General features: G+C 41.1%; 1 protein-coding gene across 5 annotated transcripts in view; it reads right to left on the minus strand.

Moving 5' to 3' along the window:
• The window catches only part of LOC105015080 (mediator complex subunit 13L), a 102,950-nt gene that overhangs the window by 73,189 nt on the left and 7,885 nt on the right, over positions 1 to 21,876 (minus strand). For all 5 annotated transcript variants that reach the window (XM_013137106.4, XM_013137105.4, XM_013137104.4 and 2 more), the window contains exon 2: positions 3,275 to 3,512. In XM_013137106.4, the coding sequence (XP_012992560.2) occupies positions 3,275 to 3,512 (238 nt within the window). The remainder of the gene's footprint in view (positions 1 to 3,274; positions 3,513 to 21,876) is intronic.

Consider the following 21,876-nt stretch of genomic DNA (forward strand, 5'->3'; position numbering starts at 1 on the left):
CCCTTCCAGACCTTAACAATGTAACCAGGTCTTTGTCCTTAGCTCCATTCAGGTCCCTCGACCTCTGGCTCCTTGTGCCTCCCGGCCAGCTGCAGAGTTCCCCATTTGGACACATGCCAAGGAAAAATGCAGGAAGAATTGGAGGGGGGAAGGAGGCTAGAGAGGAGAAGGGATTGTGGGGTACCCAGGGTCTGGGAGCCCGTGTGCTCCTGGTGAATTCAGAGGAATGGAGGGACGGGGGGGTGAAAAGGGGGGCAGGCCAACACTCCGCACTAACCGTTGGTCGCACACCTAAACCCACCGCTTCATTTTCTCCCACGCTTCATCTGATAAGCAGGAAACCCGACCTTCCCTCCCGTTCCCCTGCCTCAACACACACACGGGACCAAGCCCGCGCTCAGCGAGCGTTTCCCTGGTGGACTGCCTCTGCGGAGGGAAGGGGGTGACTAGCGGCCGGGGGTTAATACCGTCACCACCGCGGACATGATTTATTTCATTCCAATGATTCTATTCCTGCTGAATGGGTTTAAAAAGGCTTGATATACAGAAATATGCATAGGTATTTTTTAAACACCAGCGGTTTGACTTGAAATATGTTTGGAGATTATGGTAGATTGGGTTCTTCATTTCTCCTGTCACCAGCAGTCCCCAGTCACATGGGGTCTTATCAAATAGACAAAGACAAGGAATCGGAGGGTTCTGAGACACACGCCGCCTGATCCCGTTACAGTATGGAATTTACAATGAAATGGTTGAGAGCTACATGTCTTAGTTGAGCATTTGGTTGGCTAGCTTTCTAGGTAAGTGTTTTCTGGAAAAATCTTCTCTTGGTAGCAACATTGAATAATCTCCTAGGTCATGACCGTTGCCGTGTAATAATATAATGTTATTTTCATGTTTCAAACTGTTTTTTACCTCTATAACTTCATGAGCTTTGTGTCCTGAAAATAGATCGTATCAGAGACTTTTTTTTTTGCATGCCCTCCTAAGCATTTAGCTAGCCTTCGCAATGATATGTTACATGTATTGTTAATCAGTGTAATTAACCTTCTGATTCCAGAAGCATAGTGGGGGTTACAAACAGGGTCTCTTGGGTTCAGCGTCAGTATTAAAGAACATCCTGGGTTGAAACAAGGTCAGGATGAAGGTATGACATCTTGATGGTGCTCAAGCCTCCCTCAGACACATTATTACCGCATAGTAATTAGAAAATAATGACATGAATCTACTACCCCGTAATGAAGAACTCATTTCTCACTTCTAAGGTGCTATATTCTCAACTAGTAATAGGGCTCAAGGCAAACATTGGAACAGAGGGTAAATGTGTGAAATACAGCAGCAATGTTACAATAATGTGATGCAGTGGGAGTGTTCTCTGTGGCTTCTGACAATAAAACTTCCACAACAACGGAGACTTTGCTTAATTGGCCATATCAAGAGGGTCACCATAAACTGTGATGAATAATCCACATTCTCATGAAAATCGATAGCTGTAATTTTGCAAGAACGCATTTCACTATATTTCAAAGATGGCCATTTCAGAATTTGTGCCCTACTGATGCACTGTCAATACAATATATCTGTTACTCAAAATGAATTGAATCCCTCATCCTTCCAATATAAACAGCAGCGGTTACAAATCTGTCATTTCATTATGTAGAGTATGTTTCCAACCACAGCAGGGAAGACACACGTATAAACAAGTTGAACAAGATCCTAAACGAGATCCAGCAACGCTGATCCATGCCAAACTGCTTCATGTCACCTTTCTTCTCGACTCGTGTCTTCTTCACTTACTCCTCCTCCTCCTCCTCTTCTCTGTTCCTCTCTCATGTTCACTGGGCCCTTTCTCTCATCTACTAGCCAAACCTTTTGACAAACCAATCGTTCCCTCCTTCTCTGGTTCCCTCTCAGGCTCTTCCCTGGCTTTAGTCAATAAGCTAGAGTTCCCTGCTGCTGCAGCGCGGTGCCAGATAATGCAAATGTTTCTATAAATAGAGGTGATAGTGCTGACAGTGGCACTCTTTCAGGTGAGATATCTCTGGGTACTACACACACATACACACACACTCACAAATACAAGGATCCAAACGGCAAGAAAAAAAATCCACTTAGGAGTCTGTTACTATGTGCTTCATCACAGAGACTCCTGAGCTAGCACAACGCTACACAACACAGTGTAACACAACGCTACACAGCATAGTACAACATAACACTACACAACACAGTCTAACTCTACACAACACAGTCTAACACAACACTAAACAACACAGACTAACACAAAGCTACACAACACAGTCTAACACAACACGACGCAACACAACACAACACAGTATTACACAACACTACACAAAACAGTCTAACACAACACGACACAACACAGACTAACACAACAATACACAAAACAGTCTAACACAACACGACACAACACAGACTAACACAACACTACACAAAACAGTCTAACACAACACGACACAACACAGGCTAACACAACACTACACAACACAGACTAACACAACACGACACAACACAGACTAACACAACACGACACAACACAGACTAACACAACTATACACAAAACAGTCTAACACAACACGACACAACACAGACTAACACAACAATACACAAAACAGTCTAACACAACACGACACAACACAGACTAACACAACACTACACAAAACAGTCTAACACAACACGACACAACACAGGCTAACACAACACTACACAACACATACTAACACAACACGACACAACACAGACTAACACAACACGACACAACACAGACTAACACAACACGACACAACACAGACTAACACAAAACGACACAACACAGACTAACACAACACAGACTAACACAACAGCACACGACAGTCTAACAAAACGCTATACAGCCCCGTCTAACACCACGCTACACAACACAGTTTAACACAATGCTTCACAACACGGCCTAACACAACGCTACAGAACACAGTACAACACAACGCTACACCTCATTAAACGTTGCCTTTTTTCCTCCAAGTCAATGGGCCCACAGCACATCCCTGATGCATGAGTGCTCTTAATAAAATGCCTGACCATGCGTCTCCCTCAAGGTCCACAAGCGACCAGGCCAGAGAGGGCGTGGTCTACCGGAGGACATGAGGATAGAGGCGGGACAAAGCGAGCTCACAACTGTACGTGGGATGAAGTCCACTTCATGACAAAAGTGCAAACGAAGAAAGGGGAGAAGACGAACACGTTAGTGCTCGTTAGTGCTCGTTAGTGCTGGGCTCACCTTCCAGCTCCTGGTGGATGATGTCGGAGAGGTTGGGCTCGTCTCCCCACCAGAAGATCCACAGCTCCTTGGCATCAGGCTTGACTTTGCGGCGCCACACACACAGCAGGTTGGCCTGCACGCAGCGCATGAAGCTGCGCAGCACCGGGTCATCTTGCGCCGGCGCCGAAATGACCGGCCCGTACTCGCCCCCGCCACGGAAGCTGTAACACCGCCATTTAATGCCCGTCAGCTCCGCCTGAAGAACACAAAGACAGGGGGTTATCATTGTCTCTGCAAACTGTGTTTATTTTCCTGATCAGAGATTGTTAAAAATAAAGTTAATGGAATTGCAATGAACAGAGAGTGTGTCATTATCTCTGTAAACTGTAATTCCATGTGGCTTGTATTATTGTAATTAGTATAGGCGAAGTTGGTTGAATTGTAATTGAGTGGTCAGTGACTCAGCTGCCTTAATATGACATAACAAAAAGCAAGGTCTGGTCCCCCATCACTGAAAAAACGACTATTCTCTCTTATTGAAATTAGATTATAATTAATTATAATTAAATTACGTTGACATGATAAATTCAGAGTAATGTGAATGCGCCCATATGCATTTAGTCTGAGACAACAGGGGAAATGTCTGACTGTAACCCTCTCACATTAAGTAACATTGTATACCATGTTAAGTGGATAACTGGCTGTTATATTATGTTAAATAATAGCCTACAGCTCTATGGCCTTCCTGCTAACAGGGTTCTGGTTCAGGGTTCTGAACGAATCCACATCTCCTAGACAGTGCTGGAATTGTTCTGTTCTCATTACTGAAACATAAACTTCATCGGCGCTGTGGTAAAAATGAACAAACTCTACGTTATGACCCTGAATAGGCAGGTGCGTGAGGTTGAGTATATGACAGCGGTAGGAAGAGGCAGCAACACAGAGAAAGACAGGAAGCCAAGGAGTGTGAAAAGAAGGGGGAGACATTGTGTCAGGGTCAATCACTGGAGCACAGCCAATGGCTGACATCTTCTCAGTTTCATTTGATGGAATGAAACGTGTTTATGTTGCCTATCAAAGGGCTGTGGGAGCCAGGCAGCAGGCAGCCTTGTCAAATAGGACGTTTGTTCAATCTATCGATGAGAAGTAAAAAGGGCACCCCCACTGCACCAGGAAGAGGGATTTTTTTTAAACAGATGCAAAGACACACCAAGGACACTGACGATAGATTTTCTCAGACAGGAAAAAATGTCTGGCCAGGGTGAAAAATGTATGCAATGTGCACAGAGTACTTTACACCTCTGACTTCATTTATAGACAATATGCAACAGGCCGTTGATGCACTTCAGGAAATGATGGCTGAAAACCGAGAGCTCTTTCTCTATATTGATTTGGCTTTTGTTTTTTGAATGTAACTCAGTATCATAGTCATCATTATGCTCCGGTGCCAGCGTCTGTGAAGAACTAGTCCAAAAGTTAACATCCTACTAAGACTACTTTCAGTAGCCACAGAGGCAGAATTGGCAGGATGAGGGAGACTTCTCTGAGTGTCAGTGCCTGCCTGGCACCACGCCAACCCTTTCAGAAAATAACTGACCCTATGGCGCTCGACGGGAAGACTCACTACTTGCATTCACCAAGGGGGCACTTTCCTGGATGATTTTATTTAGGGTTATGTTAGGGTTAGGATTAGACTGGGTTAGAGGTTTGGCAGTGAAAGTGATGGTCATGAAAACATGGTGTGTGTGTGTGTGTGTGTGTGTGTGTGTGTGCGTGCGTGTGTGTGTGTGTGCGTGCGTGCATGTGTTTGTGTGTGTGTGAGCGAGTGAGAGATCTGGACTTCAAACTCAGGCAAGCATGTGATCGCCATGAGCCCAGAGGAAGGGATGCAACCTCCAGTAGATACACTGTGTGTGACTGTCTGTACAGTACAGCATAAGCATGCATGTGTTTGGCGTGTGTGTGTGTGTGTGTGTGTGTGTGTGTCAGCTCCGGTGAAAAACGTGCCTCGCAATTACAAGCCCATTCTTCCATAATGACAGAGTGTGTGTAATCGGAGATATAAACATTAACGTCGATAATCTTTCCTGAAAAACATCCCAGTGGAGGTCAGAGACGTTCTTTCCCGAAGCAAAACAGAGAAGACACCCGGCATCCGTCTCCGAGAGACACTCTCTGTGAATGTGAGGACATTGGACACACAGGCCGACAGCGCTCACGCCTACACCTGGGACCACGCCACGGGGACCCCATGTAGGGAGTCAGTACGGCCGGGACGGCGCTACACTCCGCACTGTCATCACTAAGGTAGCTGGACTGTTGCTACAGCTCAAATTACCACGTCAATAACCTTTATGACCCTTCTGAACCCTCATGGAAACTCCTACTGCCGGCTAATCCAGTGACATAGTCCCTCACACACACACACACACACACACACACACACACACACCAGATTAGGGGCTCTTAAAAGCAATGAGTCACATCTGAAGGCTCATTTTCTGGTTGACGGTCGACGGGAGTAATTTTATCCAATGATACAGGCCTGATGTGATAATAAGGTGTGTGCATGAGTGTGTGTGTGTGTGTGTGTGTGTGTGTGTGTGTGTGTGTGTGTGTGTGTGTGTAGGCCCAGGGCCAGTTGCCGTGCTGCCTGCGAGCCAAGGAGCAGCTGCTCTATCTGTCGCTAGCTTGACTAGCCTGAAGCTACTCCCAGTTGTCCATAGACACAGATCCAAGATCAGCTGAAATGCCCGAACCACGGAGGGGCAAGTCTAGGGTTGTCTATGTACTCCAGGTCACAGGTGAACAACAGGATAGGCCATCTTAATGCTGCGTATATACTACAGGTATTTAGAGAACCAAAGGTGCGTCCCACATTGCCTTTAAGTACAGACCACCAATCATCTTAACCTTACAAAATCCTAGCCTCTACTATTAGTATGAAAATCCCAAACAGATCTCAGAAGTGTTTAGGGAAAACCTCCAGCAGATTAATTACCTCCCCCCCGGTTACCACAGCACAAACTGCCACTTTATCACTCATTATACGACGGAACATAAATCACTCAAAAGGACACAGGGAAACAACCCGTTCGTTTCCGACTACCGCCAGTCAGGTAGAAACAAATCTATCTTTTACCACAGGTAATAAAAACAGCATAGTTTCAATCACCTTGTTTGACTGGCCCTCTGGTCTCTCATCTCTGAGTGACCACACAGCTCAAAAACAGTGTTGTCCCTTCAGTCACAAGAAGAAGCTGGAGGCCTGACCCCTCTCTGACCTCCATTATATCGCTCTGTCCCTCTCTCCTCCCCCTCTGTGAGGCAGGGCACCCTATTGTAATATGCACATTGTGATTGACAACAGCCCCAAGTGACAAGCGCAGTCTCACCTTAGATTGCAGAGCAGACGTGAGAGTCTTACTGTGAGCGTTCAGTGGATAATATCTGTTTCAGAGTACAGCTGAGGTGAACGACTACACTACAGTAACTGTGTTCAGGTATTAACTAACACCTCGTCAGCAGGCTATCAGGGCACACGTGAGCCTGGCACAGCAATCATTCAGCTGGCCTTTAAGAAGTAACCGCACCACCCTATGGGAGTCCACTTACTGAGTAAAATACTGGGTTCTTTAGATTTTTCCCAATCAAAAAACTGCAGCTGTGTTTCTAACATTTGTTAATGTAAACAAACACTTTACATCACATTATATCCATTCTTGCCAGCCACCTCGTAATACATAAGAGAAGCTAATGAGATAATATCATACAATGGTATTACCATGAAATGCAACGTCCCCTCAATAAGATAGCTACTGTAGTGACATAATTTCATCACAATGAACATGTTTTAATGAAGCAGTAACTGCCTTGTTCTTCCGAAGTCAGAGCTGTATCTATCGAGACAGCTTAGCTGTGCTGTACTCTCAGCTGCTGCGGTGAATGACTGGTTGGTAGATTAAGCTGATTAAACCAATGTCTATCATTATTGGCTAATGAAGGCTAGGTTTGAAAGACTGTTCCACAAGACCTTCCACGAATTTGGGAAGAAGTGTCCGGAAATGAGATTAAGTATCAACAATACAATGCACTGAACAGGGGTCAAGCAGAAAACACTAGACATCTGGATGTAATCAAATACATATGAGAGACAAAATGTCGCCTCTGGTGAACCTTTGGCACACACATAGCTAGCCAGATATAGACAGAAAACTAGGTGGGGATAAGAGTCAAGCTTACTGCACAGCCTCCATGGTTTGTGGCTTAATAGCATCTTAAGCACAAAACTCTGAATGCACAAATCGTTATTATATTTAATATGTGTTTTATCAACAGTTTACGAGTTTCAAAGCATGTATCTGGTGTTTTTGCAGATACACAAGTTACCAGCAGTTTGACTTGAAATATGTTTGGCTAATGTTATTGATTGTAAAATGCATTTGAACACAGTACCAGTTTTTGTTTCACTTGGCAGCCAGATCCTGATATTCTGTGAACATTATTAGAGTTGCCTGAAGTGTAATCAGAGATATATACAGCAGTGTTGAGGCATATGCCTCGTAGTCAAGGACAACTAGATTCTATTTTGAACTTTCTGTGGTACCCACTACTCTGAACTTTGTTTGGTGAGTACCCACTACTCTGAACTTTGTTTGGTGAGGACCCACTACTCTGAACTGTGTGAGGTCAGGACAACTGGCTACTATTCCGAACTAATGAGCTTTCTGGTGCCCAAACTGCTGAAGTGAGCGCTACACAGAATGGAAAGGAAGTACTCCAGTCACTGAAAGACTAAATAGTGGACATCATTGCTCACTACATTTCTATGAAGAAAGTGTCAATGGAATCAATGGGAATTTTCATGAGGGATTTGTCAAGGACCTGCAGGTATTCCTCCACGCACCGGCAGAGGGACCGCAGACCAGGGTTTAAGAAACTCTGTCTAGACAATCCTATCAGCCAATCAAAACTGTGTATGTACATACATACGTACATTTGTTTTCTTAACACTAACATGATCAGACTGAGAATTTCTAAATGAGGCTTAGGGATATAAATTATCCAAAATATCTTCGTTTTCAGTCAATAAACAAGCCCACTGATTAATTGATCAAACAACAAAATGTATTTTATAAAGGCCTTTTTACATCAGCAGTTAAACAGATACCCAGCTTTACATTTCAAAGAGCAAGCAAAGCAGATGTTGAAGCACAGTGACTATAGAAATATCCTCCTAGAAAGGCAGGAACCTACAGAGGAGCCAGAAGGCATTCCTGGCTATGCCAGGTAGAGAATTAAGGAGTACATGTTCATTAAGGCCAAAGCATTCATCACTATGTTCAAAATGTTCAGATGATCATCGGGCCAAAATACTTTCACCTCCGGCGTAACTGGAAATGTCAGTTGGCTTTTCACAGGCAAGTGCTCAAGACACCATGCAAGCAGTGATTATTAAAGTAAATAATCAAGGTGGTCCATGGGGGCTGTTGCACAAAGCTCAATAGAGATGCATTGTCTCTGAAGAGAAGGAGTACAGGGAAACCCTTCTGATATAAATTATAAGGTTTCTGCAGAGACAGGAAAACACACTTGACATAGCTTCACCCCTGAGGTCAGCGACCGACAGAAAGTCAAGGCCACAAGAGTGTGTGTGGAACGAGAAAGCATTCACCTCATTGTCCTGCCTTATCAACTTGAGGCACTGGGGAAGACCTACTGTGACGCTTGAGAAGCAGTGAAACTACTGTTTGTATTTTACTTCTTAAACTCAATGCTGGAAATGCAATTTTTCCTCCAGAATAACACATGACACAGTCTCTTTGCCATAAAGTTTATATACACAAATCTGATTTTGAGAATCTAATTTTGTAAACTAACCAAACCAGATGTTTTACTATTCCCTTGCTTATTCATGCTCTAGCAACTCCTTGCGCTAGGTCAAACAACTGCAAGCTTGCGGTTGTTGACTGGTGAATGTGTCCTGGAAGGGACTTTCTTCTTGGTGAGATATGCTTAGAAGGAAACGCTTCAATCATTCACTATACTGAACCTGCAAGGAATTTCTGTGATTTTGCAAGGCTATAAATGCAAACTGCACTTAGGAGGATAGAAGAACAAGGTAAATTTTTGGTACAAAACATTTACGCCTTTTGTGTTGATTGATGACATGAATCTCGATGTTGCCTTGTGGTTAGTGTTGGGCCAGTATCTGGAATTTGCTGTTTCAAAGCCCTGAGCTGACATGTTGACAAATTCCAAGAGTAAGGCACTAAACCCAAATGTCACCGATAGGTCACACGGGATAAGAGCATCTTGACCAAAAATAAAATGTTAATGTGTTTTGGGAACAAAATAGACAGAGAATTCACAGGTGGAGGGGTCAGTTACAAGTTCCTTTTGCGGGTTTTCTATACAAATAGGTGGTTGAATAGAGCACAGTTATCACATGCCCACATGTTGAACCAAATCAGTTCTTTTCAAAGATCATTTTTCAAAACAACAGAATAAAAGAAAGTTTTGGTAAAATGACTTTGTCATGTAGCATTTCAAAGATGAAACATTTCTAGATCCCACAGATTTTCAGTCTGACATTCTAAAAGTTTACATGCTAAAATAGAGTAAGCATATGATGTATTTCACAGAGTGTCTCACACCATTATGGAGCTACCACATTTATCAGAACTGTATTTCTGACCTTTTATTTAGCACAATTGCTAAACACATGCAGAGACATGACGGAATAAAGGGCAGAGCACTTCCTTCCTTCCCCTTACATGAAAAACACTCAGGGCACTCAAAAGTATTTCTTTATTCGTGGAAACCTGCTGGTAGCCATTCATAAAAAGGAGCCTTTCGTAAGCAGTTACAGAAACATAAAGCACAGAGTAGCCTGTTCTCAAAGAGACCAGAGGACTTCACTTCACACACAGACTTATTATAATCCACACACCGGGCAAACTTTTCCATCTCAGTGTTCACTTCTGTTTAGTGAACCGCTTGACATATACAAACCAGTGTACTCACTGAGTATCAAGGTAAGTCTATTAGAATGTGGGTTCTCATAGAGAACCCGTTAGGATATGGGAACCTGGTATCACGGTGTCACAAGCTGATTGGCAAGTGTAATAGACATGCCACACTTGGATTCTTGCGGCAACGGAAGCGATAGAGCCGTGCAAAAAAAGATTTAGGCTATTTAGGCAATTGAGAGACAGTTTATGTCAGCAGCTTTACCTATCACAGCATTTGTAAAACACTTTCTGTCAGGATAGCATTTTCAGCTAGGCAAAGATCTGAAGACCCTTGACTTGCTGCCAATATTTGGGGTTTGTTCAACAGACAGAATGGTCTGCAGTGCTGCAGCACTGTAGTCATGACCAAATCCCAAACGCATCTATATCACTAAAAATCAAACCCATTTAGCTCAAATTCATATTCAATTCAAGTCATAGAATCATGTAATGCACATTATATTCTCCATAAAACTACAGTTCAGAATCTAAAAAACACTTTTGGAAACTGAAATAACTAACCTCTAGCATGTTACACTGTGTTGAAAAATGTAACTATTCAGAGGAACCTGGCATAGACCAGCACAAGCTGTCATGCTTGTCACAAGCCTCTACTCTTTTTTTTGCTGGAGCCTTTGCTGTGTTTATTCTAGAGCCTTTGCTGTGTTTTAGCTGGAGCCTTCACAGTGTTTTTGCTGGAGAGTTTGCTGTACTTTTCTAGTGCCCTCTCTGTGTTTGTCTAGACCCTTAGTTAACGTCTTCACACAGTCTTTTAAGAGGCTTTGTTGTGTTTTTTTTCTATTGCTTTCACTGTATTTTCACTGGTGCCTTTTATGTGTTTTTTCTGAATGCCTGCCTTTGCATTTATATATTAGTCATTTAGCAGAAACTCTTATCCAGTTTGCTGTAGACACTTGTGTCCATGGACACTGGTATGTAACTGTGTTAGAAGTAGTGCATAACTTAGCTGATCAGTTCAGTGATTTACTAACTTGCCGACCCCTGCACCAGGCAGTCCAATAATCATGGCTGGTTTCACTTTTTAAATCCTGACCATTTCAAGATACTACATTTGACACTGGTTTGTTGTTGTTGTTTTAAATATATTAAATAAAGGTGGTCACAGCATTCTGGTAATGCATGTTAACACCTTTATCTTTTTGATTTGACTGATTATTATTATCATTAATATCTACCTGGACTACACTCAAAAATAGAATGAAATTAAATGTTTTGTTCAGCCTACCCCTTCTATTTCTGTGCACTGAATCCTTTCAGTTAGGCAAAATCCAGGTTGGTAACTTAAAAAAAAAATTGAGTCATATTTATTTTGGCTTTGCAAAGTGATTCTAATTCCTGTTGGAACCCAGCCACAGTGGGGATATTAAACAACTTTTATTCACTTATAATCTGTTTTCAGAATGACCACCAGGGTAATAAACATCAATAAAATAGAAAACATAAACCATCTGAAATGGAACAATAATTTCAGAACTGAGTGCAATAAGTCCAAATAAGAGATAGCTGTGATTCTTTTTTACATTGCCCCCAATTGATGCAAAATCACAACAAAAAAAGTAAAATCACAACAAACAAATGATTTTTGAGCTAGGCCACCTTCCTAACTGAATGTTCAAATGTTTTTGCATTGTTTTGCATTCATCTGATTGAAAAAAAAAATCACAACCAAACACCAATGGTTGGTCATTTCTAAATAGCCAGGGCCGTTTTGGATAGGGACGGGTACCATATCAAGCTTTTCACTTTCAGTTCCTCCCTTTGGTAGTGAATTCACACAATTACTTTTTCCATTCCTATGAAATTAGTACAATTTAGTTTTTTTATGTATTTTTATGCCAGTCCTACAGAATGAGTTTCACATTTGCATGACGCCTTATGAAAACAACGAACTATTTACACATAGGGTACTGCATAAGATATTAATTTCCCCTGGGCAAACGAAAGAATAGCAGAGAACAAGCGTGAAGCTGTAACTTTCAGGTATTTTTGCTTAGCAAAAAAAGCATGTCTCCCTTTTCTGACAGGCTCTCTCTGAGCTAATTGTGTCCCCAGCTGTTGAGAATACACATCCGCCTGGTGTGGATGAAGCATTGATGAACTTGTTAGAGAGCGCCGATATTTAGACTGTATGTTATCAACTAGCTACCCAAAATGATTGCCAATGTTTCCTCAAAACTAGGTATACCAGTCCTGTTATCATCGCCTCCATGACTTCCAACCTAGTACTGTTGGCATAGTATCTGCATAGTGTTGGTGGATGTTACTGGCTAAGCCTGAGGTTGTGGATAATCCAGGATGTGGATGAGAGTTGTGAGGTTGTCAGAGTCTGACTGACGTTAGCTCTTCAACGCAGTCAAAGACAGTACAGTCGTCCTTGAAGTTACAGCCATGCGTTTGTATATTTTCTTAAATTGCTTGTGCAGCCATATTTGCAAGCAAATGTTTGCTGCATTGGTTATATTTAGCGGTGTTGTCTTGAGGTTTGCAACCAAACTTCAGACTGTCATTAAATGGTATCTGCTCAGATAAAACTTGTCCAGAAAGCTACCTACAATGCAATCGGAAAGTATTCAGACCGTTTCATTTCTTTCACATTTGTTTACACTACAGACTTTTTCTAAAATGAATTAAAAATATATATTTCCTCATCAGTCTACGCACAATGTTCAAAGAAAAATATTTTTTTATTAAAAATTACAAATCCCGACTAGAAATCCATTTTACATCTGTGGGGAGACATGAAGATCGCAGTTTACTGGAGCTCCCCATCCAGTCTGACAGAGCTTCAGAGGATCTGCACGGAAGAATGGGAGAAACTGTCCAAATCAAGTTGTGTAAAGCTTTTAGAGGAATACATAATAACACTCTTGGCAATAAATTGGAGCACATTTTAAAAAATATATCTTTTTCATTATGGTGCATTTAGATATAGACCGATTGCAAAATTTTTTTTTACAAAAATACAAAAAAGGTGGAGAAAGTGCAGTGATGCTCTCCGGACATTGTTGAATAATGAATATGACCTCCAAAGAAAAATTACTTTGACACCCCTGAGCTAGACCATGCTGCTCAGACTAGCTTGACCAGGACAGACCATCATCAAACAGCTAAAAAAATGTACTGGGGTACAGTGGGTTTTCTTTTCAGCAGAGCGGTGTCAATACAGACTGACTTACAGAAATCAGAACAAGCTAAATCATCCATGTTAAGTTAGTCCTTTGAAATTAAATTAACACATTTTTACTAGCTGCTTTTCTCACAGTTTGCTGTACATTGCACAATGAGCTACGCACATAACAGTGTAGCAAAAGGGACAAGAGAGGGACACGAAAACACCAAGCAGGTGCAGAAAATGGCCTCTAGGGCTCTTAGCAATGAACAGGTGCTTTTAGTCTGCCTTCTGCTGACACCTTTACAAGGCCCAACAAAGAAAGGGTGTCATTTGATCGTGTGTTTGTGGTAGGATCTGGCCCTGGGAGGCCGGCAAGCCAAGCATCCTAATTAGAGCCGCAACGGTCTCCGGGGTGGAGTGACGGATGGGCCTGCCAATCAGCTGTGGCTCACACCGTGGAGAGCTCGGACTTCTCACCTGAGATGCATCCCATTTTCCCGTCTATTATGTTCCAAAACTATCGGTACTGAACTAAAGTACTGTGCCAAAGTCTTAGGCACCACTGATGCAAACTAAAGACATTTATTTGGGTAGTATGTGTATACTTGTAAAAACAAATAATAAAGTTGGGACATTGGGTAAAATTTTAAAATAAAACAAAACTCAATGATGTGCAAATCATTTAAACCCTGTATTCAATAGAAAATAATGCAAGACAACATATCAGATGTTGAAAGCAGCAACACGTTTTGATGCCAGCAACACGTTTCAAAAAAGGTGGGACAGGGTTAAGTTAAGAGACTGGATAAGTTAAGTAATGCAAAAATAAACATGTGATACATCACACAACTAATTAGGTAGTAATTGGCAACAGGTCAGTAACATTACTGGTTATAAAAAGAGCATCCCAGAGAGGATGAGTCTTTTATAAGTACATGAGGAGGGAGGGGTTCACCACTCTCTGAAAGACAGCACAGGCAAATAGTGCAACAATCTTCTGAATAACGTTTCTCAACGTTAAATTTAAAAGAGTTTGGGGATCTCATCATCTATGGTACATGATGTCATTAAAAGATTTTGAGAATCCGGAGAAATCTCTGTACACAAGGGAAAAGCCCAAAAACCAATATTGGATGGCCGTGATCTTTGGGCCCTCAGATGTCTCTGTATTAAAAACGGACACAATTCTGTAGTGGAAATCCCTGCATGGGCTCAGGAACACTTCTGAAAACAACTGTCTGTGAACACAGTACGTCACTTGATCCACAAATGCAAGTTAAAACTCTACCATGCAAAGAAGAAACCATGTATAAACAAGATCCAGAAACACAGCTGCCTTCTCTGGGTCCGAGCTCATTTAAGATGGACTGAGGCAAAGTGGAAAACTGTCCTGTGGCCTGACAAATAAATGTTTTGGGGAATCATGGACGCCACGTCCTCTGGACTAAAGAGGAGAGGGACCATCCAGCTTGTTATCAGTGTGCAGTGCAAAAGCCAGCATCCGTGATTAGTGCACAAGGCATGGGTGACATGCACTTCTGTTAAGGCACCATTAATGCTGAACAATAAATACAGGTTTTGGAGCAACATCTGGGTGCTATACTGGCCTGCCTGCAGTCCAGCCATGTCACCCATTGAAAACAATGACCTAGAAAAGGAACCAGGCAAGCCTAGTTCAACCAGCCCGCAATTAAAAGTGTTAAATGTTGCTGTCCTCACTGAACTCAAACCCAGGTCTCCCACATGAGAGGCTGTGTCTTTAACCACTAAACCACAGTGATATACATCTGCCCACTGTCGGTATAGCGTCTCAACATTAGATCATTTTGTCACGCATTAACATCACACTAAGTTTGAATATTTCGCTGGACACCATTAAGCATTGTGTTAACTGACTAACGCTTCTTATTAAGTTTACCTCCACCACAAATAGCATTTATGAAATGTGGCTTTTTAGTAATAGGCTTACTAGTATCTAACTTATTACTTGGAATTGTCATAAGATTTGAGCAACTGCTAGCAAGACTGAATATGAAATTAACACAGCCAAAGCTATTTCATGGCACAAAAACATTCCTTTTTTTATTTCATTTGTAAATGACATTGTTACAATAACTGTTAATATAGGTGACCTTTTCGTCAAGTGAAAAGATGAGAGAATTATTGAAACCCCTACTCTTTTACTGCCTAAGTGGTTTTTATCTAGCATATATTACCCCAAAAATCATGCATGGATGCGTACTTTGAAAATCCACAAGAAATAGTTGCAATCTAAACAGTTTTATTATAGGCTTACTATAACGTAGCTACTGAAGGTTGTTGCCAGCAAAGTTTTTGTCTATCCTGACCCAAAAAGCATGCTCAGATGCGTACTTGAAAATCCACCAGAAAAATCGCAATATAACCGTGAACAGTTTTATTTTAGGCTTACTTAAACACACCTACTGAAGGTTGTAGCCAGCCAAATTTTTATCAACTCAGGAACAAATCCTACTGCATGCTTACTTTGACAAGATTTGAACACAGGATCTATTGGTTGCAGGTCCAGGTCTCTGTCCACTGCGCTATTTAATAAAGGATAGTCAGTCAGTCACTCACTCAGTAAGATATATTTGCTCTTCTTGGCCGGCTCCGTTTACGCGGCATGGCAAAAATACAACAAAGGTGACCCCTAAATTTTGAGCAGCTGAAATCCTATATCAAGCAAGAGTGGGAAAACATTTCACTTTCAAAACAACAGTTGTTGGTCTCCTCAGTTCCCAAACGCTTACAGAGTATTGTTAAAAAAAGAGGCAATGCAACACAGTAGTAAATATGCCCCTGTCAAAGTCAAAATGGGCATGTATTTTCTGTTTTTATTAGCATTTTTTGCAGCATCCCAACTTTTTTGGAAACGGGGTTGTATAATATATACAGTACTGTATGTTTCCAAAAAACTTTCTTGAACATTGTTCAATTGACTTTTAGTTAGTTTTGCTTCTGTTTGGTGGGTGAGGCAAGGTGTATCCAGTCCTTAACCAAATATTTTTCAACTAGTCGCTCAGTACAGCAATATCACATTCAACGGAAAGTTCCAGAATGTAAAGTCTAAGTGAACACAGCCCCTAAGTAACAACACGGAGGTGTGACGTGGGAAAGACCAATGGTAGAGAATCTGCAAATAGTCAATTTTGATGTGACAGACTGGGGCCATGTTCAAAAGGATCAAAGTCGCAATGTATCATGGTAAAATGCGACTGACTGATGTACGAATAATAATTAGTGGTTATTTATGATGCAAGGTCATTTGTAGATCAGTCACTCGGCAGTCACCTGCATTCGATTTGATGCTTTCAAACAGGAAAATGCAGACAAGACCCTACTGCAGTGGCAAACAAAGAAATTAGGCGTGTTCCGTTTGCTTGACCGTTTGCAATGCTCCAGAATTATTTGTACCTAACACAATTTTGCCAGAAACTTGGTTTGATCTCAGTTGGTGGATATGACAATGTGGCTTGGGTGACTTATTAGAAGCACAGTAGTGTTTAAACAGTACTCCTCAACCCACAACCCAACACATCTGATTTTCAATTGTTCGTTTGTACAGCACCATTTCAGTTAAATTGGATGTTTTAGAACATATCATTGTATTGAACACAGACATGGGGCCATGCCATTGAGTTCTCTCTTAAACGTGGACTAATTTAACATAAATTAATAATAGAGAAATAAATGAAAGTCTTACCTTTACCAACAGTGAGTTTCCAATGTAACTTAATTAAGTGTGACAGGCCAGAAAAAAATACACCAGGAAGAAAGAGGGAAGTAAAAACAGTTGCTAGGCAACATACAACATTTGTAAGACCTCTGCAACTTACTCTGTTTTTTTATGCTGTCTCCAGGGTTACAGCGGAAAGATAAAATTTCAAGCAGTTTAAGGGCCTTTTCTGCTGATTTTAAATTACAAAGGGTTGTATGTAATTCTCCATTTCTCCCCCTCCCATCCTTCTCCCTCTGTCCATAGACTGCTACCATGCACCTGGAATACAGAGTCTATGATTGGAATAATAATAATGACTATATCCAGCATAAAATATATGTCAGGTAAGCCTCTGACCAGGGCTGCCAACGCACTGGGCAAACATATTGGGTATTAGACACATGCATTTGACCCTCTTCACGTGGCACACCTTTTATTTCTCCTGCATTGAAAAAAAGACTGCTTTTATATACTCTTGGTCTAGTGTATAGCCTGTGGTATTTAGCGCATTGACTTTTCAACTGTGCCCCCGAATTGTTTTGAAATCTGAGCTTATTTGCCTGCAAACAGTGCCAACTTCAACCGGGAGATCCATATTTCCTGCCACAGCATTGTGAACTGCGGTAGATTAAAGCATATGATTGTGTAATGAATGGGGAAAGGGAGAGGGAGAGAGGCTGGTTCCAATCGCGGAGCAGGCGGTTTATAAGGGAGACGAACTCCCAGTAGGGCAAGGCGAAGAACGGTCGTACAGGATAGGGTCAGAATCACGAGATATGAAACAATTCAAAATCACAGGGCTAGAGACGAAGTCGAAGAGCAGATCAGGCGAAGGTCAAAACACGAGAATCGATATCGGGATGGCACTAGGCAAAGGCGTAAAGAGAAGGCTCAGTAATGAATGACGGAGTGACAAACAATACCTCACAAAGGGCAGGGAGAACTGAACCAAACTAAATAGGGGCATAAACTAGACACAGGTGGAGGCACAGGTGCTCAGAATGAGGGTGATTGGGATCTGATGACTGGGGTGCGTTCGTGAGAGGTGGAGTTAGGGGTGCGTTCATGAGAGGTGGAGCGTGGAAGTGGGTCTACGTCGGCGGAGGACGTCACAGATTGGGTTTGGAATCAAGCCGATTGGATGAACATTTGTAAAGAAACTATAAGTGTTGTGCTGCCACAGCAGACTGGACTAGTACATTCCTTCTCGTCTGATCAAATTTTAGGAATTAAAAGAGAAGCACAGCAACTTGTGGTGCTGTTTTGTGGACTACACATGCTGTTACTAATCTCTCTGTCCCCAAATGCTTGACAGTATTTGATATTAAAGCCTAGTTATTAAATCCACTACTTCTGTTCAGTTCTATAAGTTAATTCCCTATTTTGGTAATTTGGCCATTTATAACTAGGGGAATTTCACAAAGAAAATAAATACAGCATTCAGCATGATCAGAATGACCTGATTCGTATAAATGTATTAGGATCATAATATTGAACAAATAATGTGAAGGCTAGGGGATTCTAGAAGGGAAAATACATTTGAAGATAATTTGGTTTGGGTTTTTAGTAAGATTTAGGCGCTGCCTTCATGTCTTCAGGAGAATGAAGAAGAAAAAAAGAGAGGACTATTCATTTTTATTAGCATATCTGGACTGTAAAATATGTTACATTGAAATGCCCCTTGTCTCATATATCCTTTTTTTGTCATTTATGATTGGTGCACAAGCTACTAGGCAGAAATGGTGGACATAAATACCAATAATCTTTTCTATATAAAGTAAGATGATGGCAAGGTTTTGCAACCTAAAGCTACCTAAAGATTGAATGTGGAGTAAAAGTGAATGTGGAGAAGCAGCCTAGTAGTTAAAGCATCCCTAGATGAAGTCCTGAGCCAACAAGGTATAAGGTACGTATGTGGCATATCAGGACCAACCTAAATATTTGGGTTTCTTCCTGTTCGTTAATATTATTATTATTATGCAAATTCTCATCACAAATGGCCCAAACTTGCCCATTGGCCACACTGTCATGCCATGCCGTACCAATGATGGTAGCACTATAACAAGCCCTAAAACATGCCATTTTGCCCCAAAATATGCAATTTTGCCATGAAACATGCCATAAAACAAACAATTTGCAAGTTTACGCCACACACCCAGTGTTATTTAGAGTCCTCAATGGTGGTACATAGGTACTCACAAGGAACATTTTTGTTAATGGGAGCCATAAAGACCGACATGTTGGATTTTCTTCCATTTAGTGTTTTGTAAACACTTCAAAACCTGTTAATATAGTTCACAAAACATGATAGAAAAAAAGTCCGCAATAGACCTATAAAAATTCAAGTGGGCCTGGTTTAGCATAAAATGCATATAAATCATATGTTGGTAATCATAATATAATGCAAGTTGGTATCCCAAATAATGGTAAGAAATAACGATTCCAAGCATGTTTCCGATAGAACACACATTGGCGGTAATGCTAACTTAGCAAGCTCATTTCGCTCACCCCATTTGACCCCATTTGGGTGTTAAAAACAGATACAGAACCCCAATCCTCCCATAACTTAATATTTTGCGTGTTTGCACAAAGTTCTTTAATAATTGCATATTACAGGCAAGTATGTAAAAATGCCCACTACTGACCAATACATTTCATGTGGGTGTGGTCATATAAATGCATATAAATCCAACACTGATAACTGTATCATAATAGCATTTGTCCAAAACACAATTCCAAATTGAATGAATGCTTGCTTAAACTACAAGTTATACTTGCCCTAAACTCCTAGTTAGACTTCATTAAACCAGCTCAATCTCACTGAATACATCAGAAGTAGATCAGTAGGTCTTCTGCAGAAGCTGCACAGAACGCTGCTGTAAATTTACCATGACACCTGAACAGGTTTAGACCTGCAGTTCACTTGTCTTCTGCACGTAATTTGTCATTTGCTTCCTAGGTAGGAGTGGCAGCATAGAATCAAAAACAATTCAAGAGAAGAATCAGGGAAGTAACTGCCTTGACTTCCTGTCTCTCACAAAATCTTTACAGAGAAAGTACAGGAACCAAGAGAGTTCCCCTTCAAAACAAAGGAGCCATGTCTTCAAGTGGGTTGTCTCGGCTGTACTGTCTCGATTTAAACATGTTGTATAAGACGCAACCTAATAAATACGAAATTCCCAATGAGAACAAAATGGGTGCTTACATTTGTTATTCTTCGTTTTTTTAAATAAAAGCAAGTATACAGGAAGAAAGACTTCCAATAACGAACAGACTTCTATTAACAAAAACCTCTCTAAACTAAAAACAAGGAAACCCAAAGATTCATAGAAACCTTTTAAAATACAGGAAGAAGAGATGTTAATATGCAGATATTTTAATCTATTATTTCTATGGAGGTCATATTTTTGTTGTCATTTAATCAAAGGAGGAAAAAGTCCCTTCAACATACAAATCCACTATGGTTGAGATCCTTACCATCCCCCAGCGACCAATAGCAGAATGTAACATTTGGGAAAGTCAATTGACCCTACAATTTGGCCTTTTTAGCTATTATGTGTTTTATAGTCCCAGATAAATGAATTGACAATAGAGAACAATTGTTATTCAGAAATATTTGTTATAATAACATGGGAATATGTAAGGCAATTGCCTGAGAAAAAATATTTTAATGTCGTTAATGCTTCCCAGTTTGGAATTTGGGTGAAGTGCTAAAAATGTTATGTTTGAAAAGTATCTAAAAGGCAAGCCAGGATTGTATGAATGTTACCGTAATGAATGTTACTGTAATTACACACTACGCTGTTATGCATTGTTGAAATGCTGTGAAGGAGCTGATGCACAACTAGTGTTGCACAGTATTACTGAACCTTTGATACTTTTACAATACCATTTTGTTTTGTGACATTCTAAGCTTAGCATGGTATACATACCGTCCTTACATTAAGAGCAAATATTATTGGAAATTAGTATGTAGAATAACATGTTCCTCTGTGCAAAGCAGTGGCTGAGACAGGAGTCTACTGGCTTTGCTTTACTGCACGCACAGCAGCAACAACTGACAGGAGGCTTTGTGAAAAATCACAATATTAGCCAGCAGCTACTAAATTATGTTTGGGGGCTTTCTTGCATTCACAGCCATCTTTAAGTTCCGTCACAGTATTTTGATAGGATTCAGATCTGGGTTTTGACTCTGGAATTCTGTAACCCCTAATTTTTATTTTTAAGCCCTTTCGTTGTAGCTTTTCTTGTGTGTTTTGCCTCACTGTACTGCTGCTAGATTCATGTTCAGTTCAGCTTCATTCTTTTGACAGATGGCCTCACATTCTTCTCAAGAATTCTCTAGTACAATACATCTTGGTTGACTCAGTGATGGCAAGTTGGCCAGGCCCTGAGGCAGTAAAGCAGCCCCTAACCATAATGCCACTGCCTCCATACTTTACAGTTGGTCTTCTATTTATTCTGTAGTGGTTTAACCACTGTTTAATTTTTTCCACATGGCGTCTGGCATTGTGGCCAAACAACTCCACCTCTGACTCTTTTTCCCAGAGTAGTTTGTCTTTAACTAGGTCTTTGCCCAGGTGTTGTCTGACAAAGGTTAATCGTGTCTTGATATTCTTTTTTAAAGTGGAGATGCTTCTTTCTTCCTGACCTCCCATTTAGGCTAGTTTGTACAATCTCTGCTTGATTCTTTCACTTAAACAATGATTAGGGGAAGAGGCTTGTAAATCCTTTG

Source organism: Esox lucius, chromosome 14 (assembly GCF_011004845.1).
Source record: "Esox lucius isolate fEsoLuc1 chromosome 14, fEsoLuc1.pri, whole genome shotgun sequence".
In the NCBI taxonomy this organism is placed as follows: domain Eukaryota; kingdom Metazoa; phylum Chordata; class Actinopteri; order Esociformes; family Esocidae; genus Esox; species Esox lucius.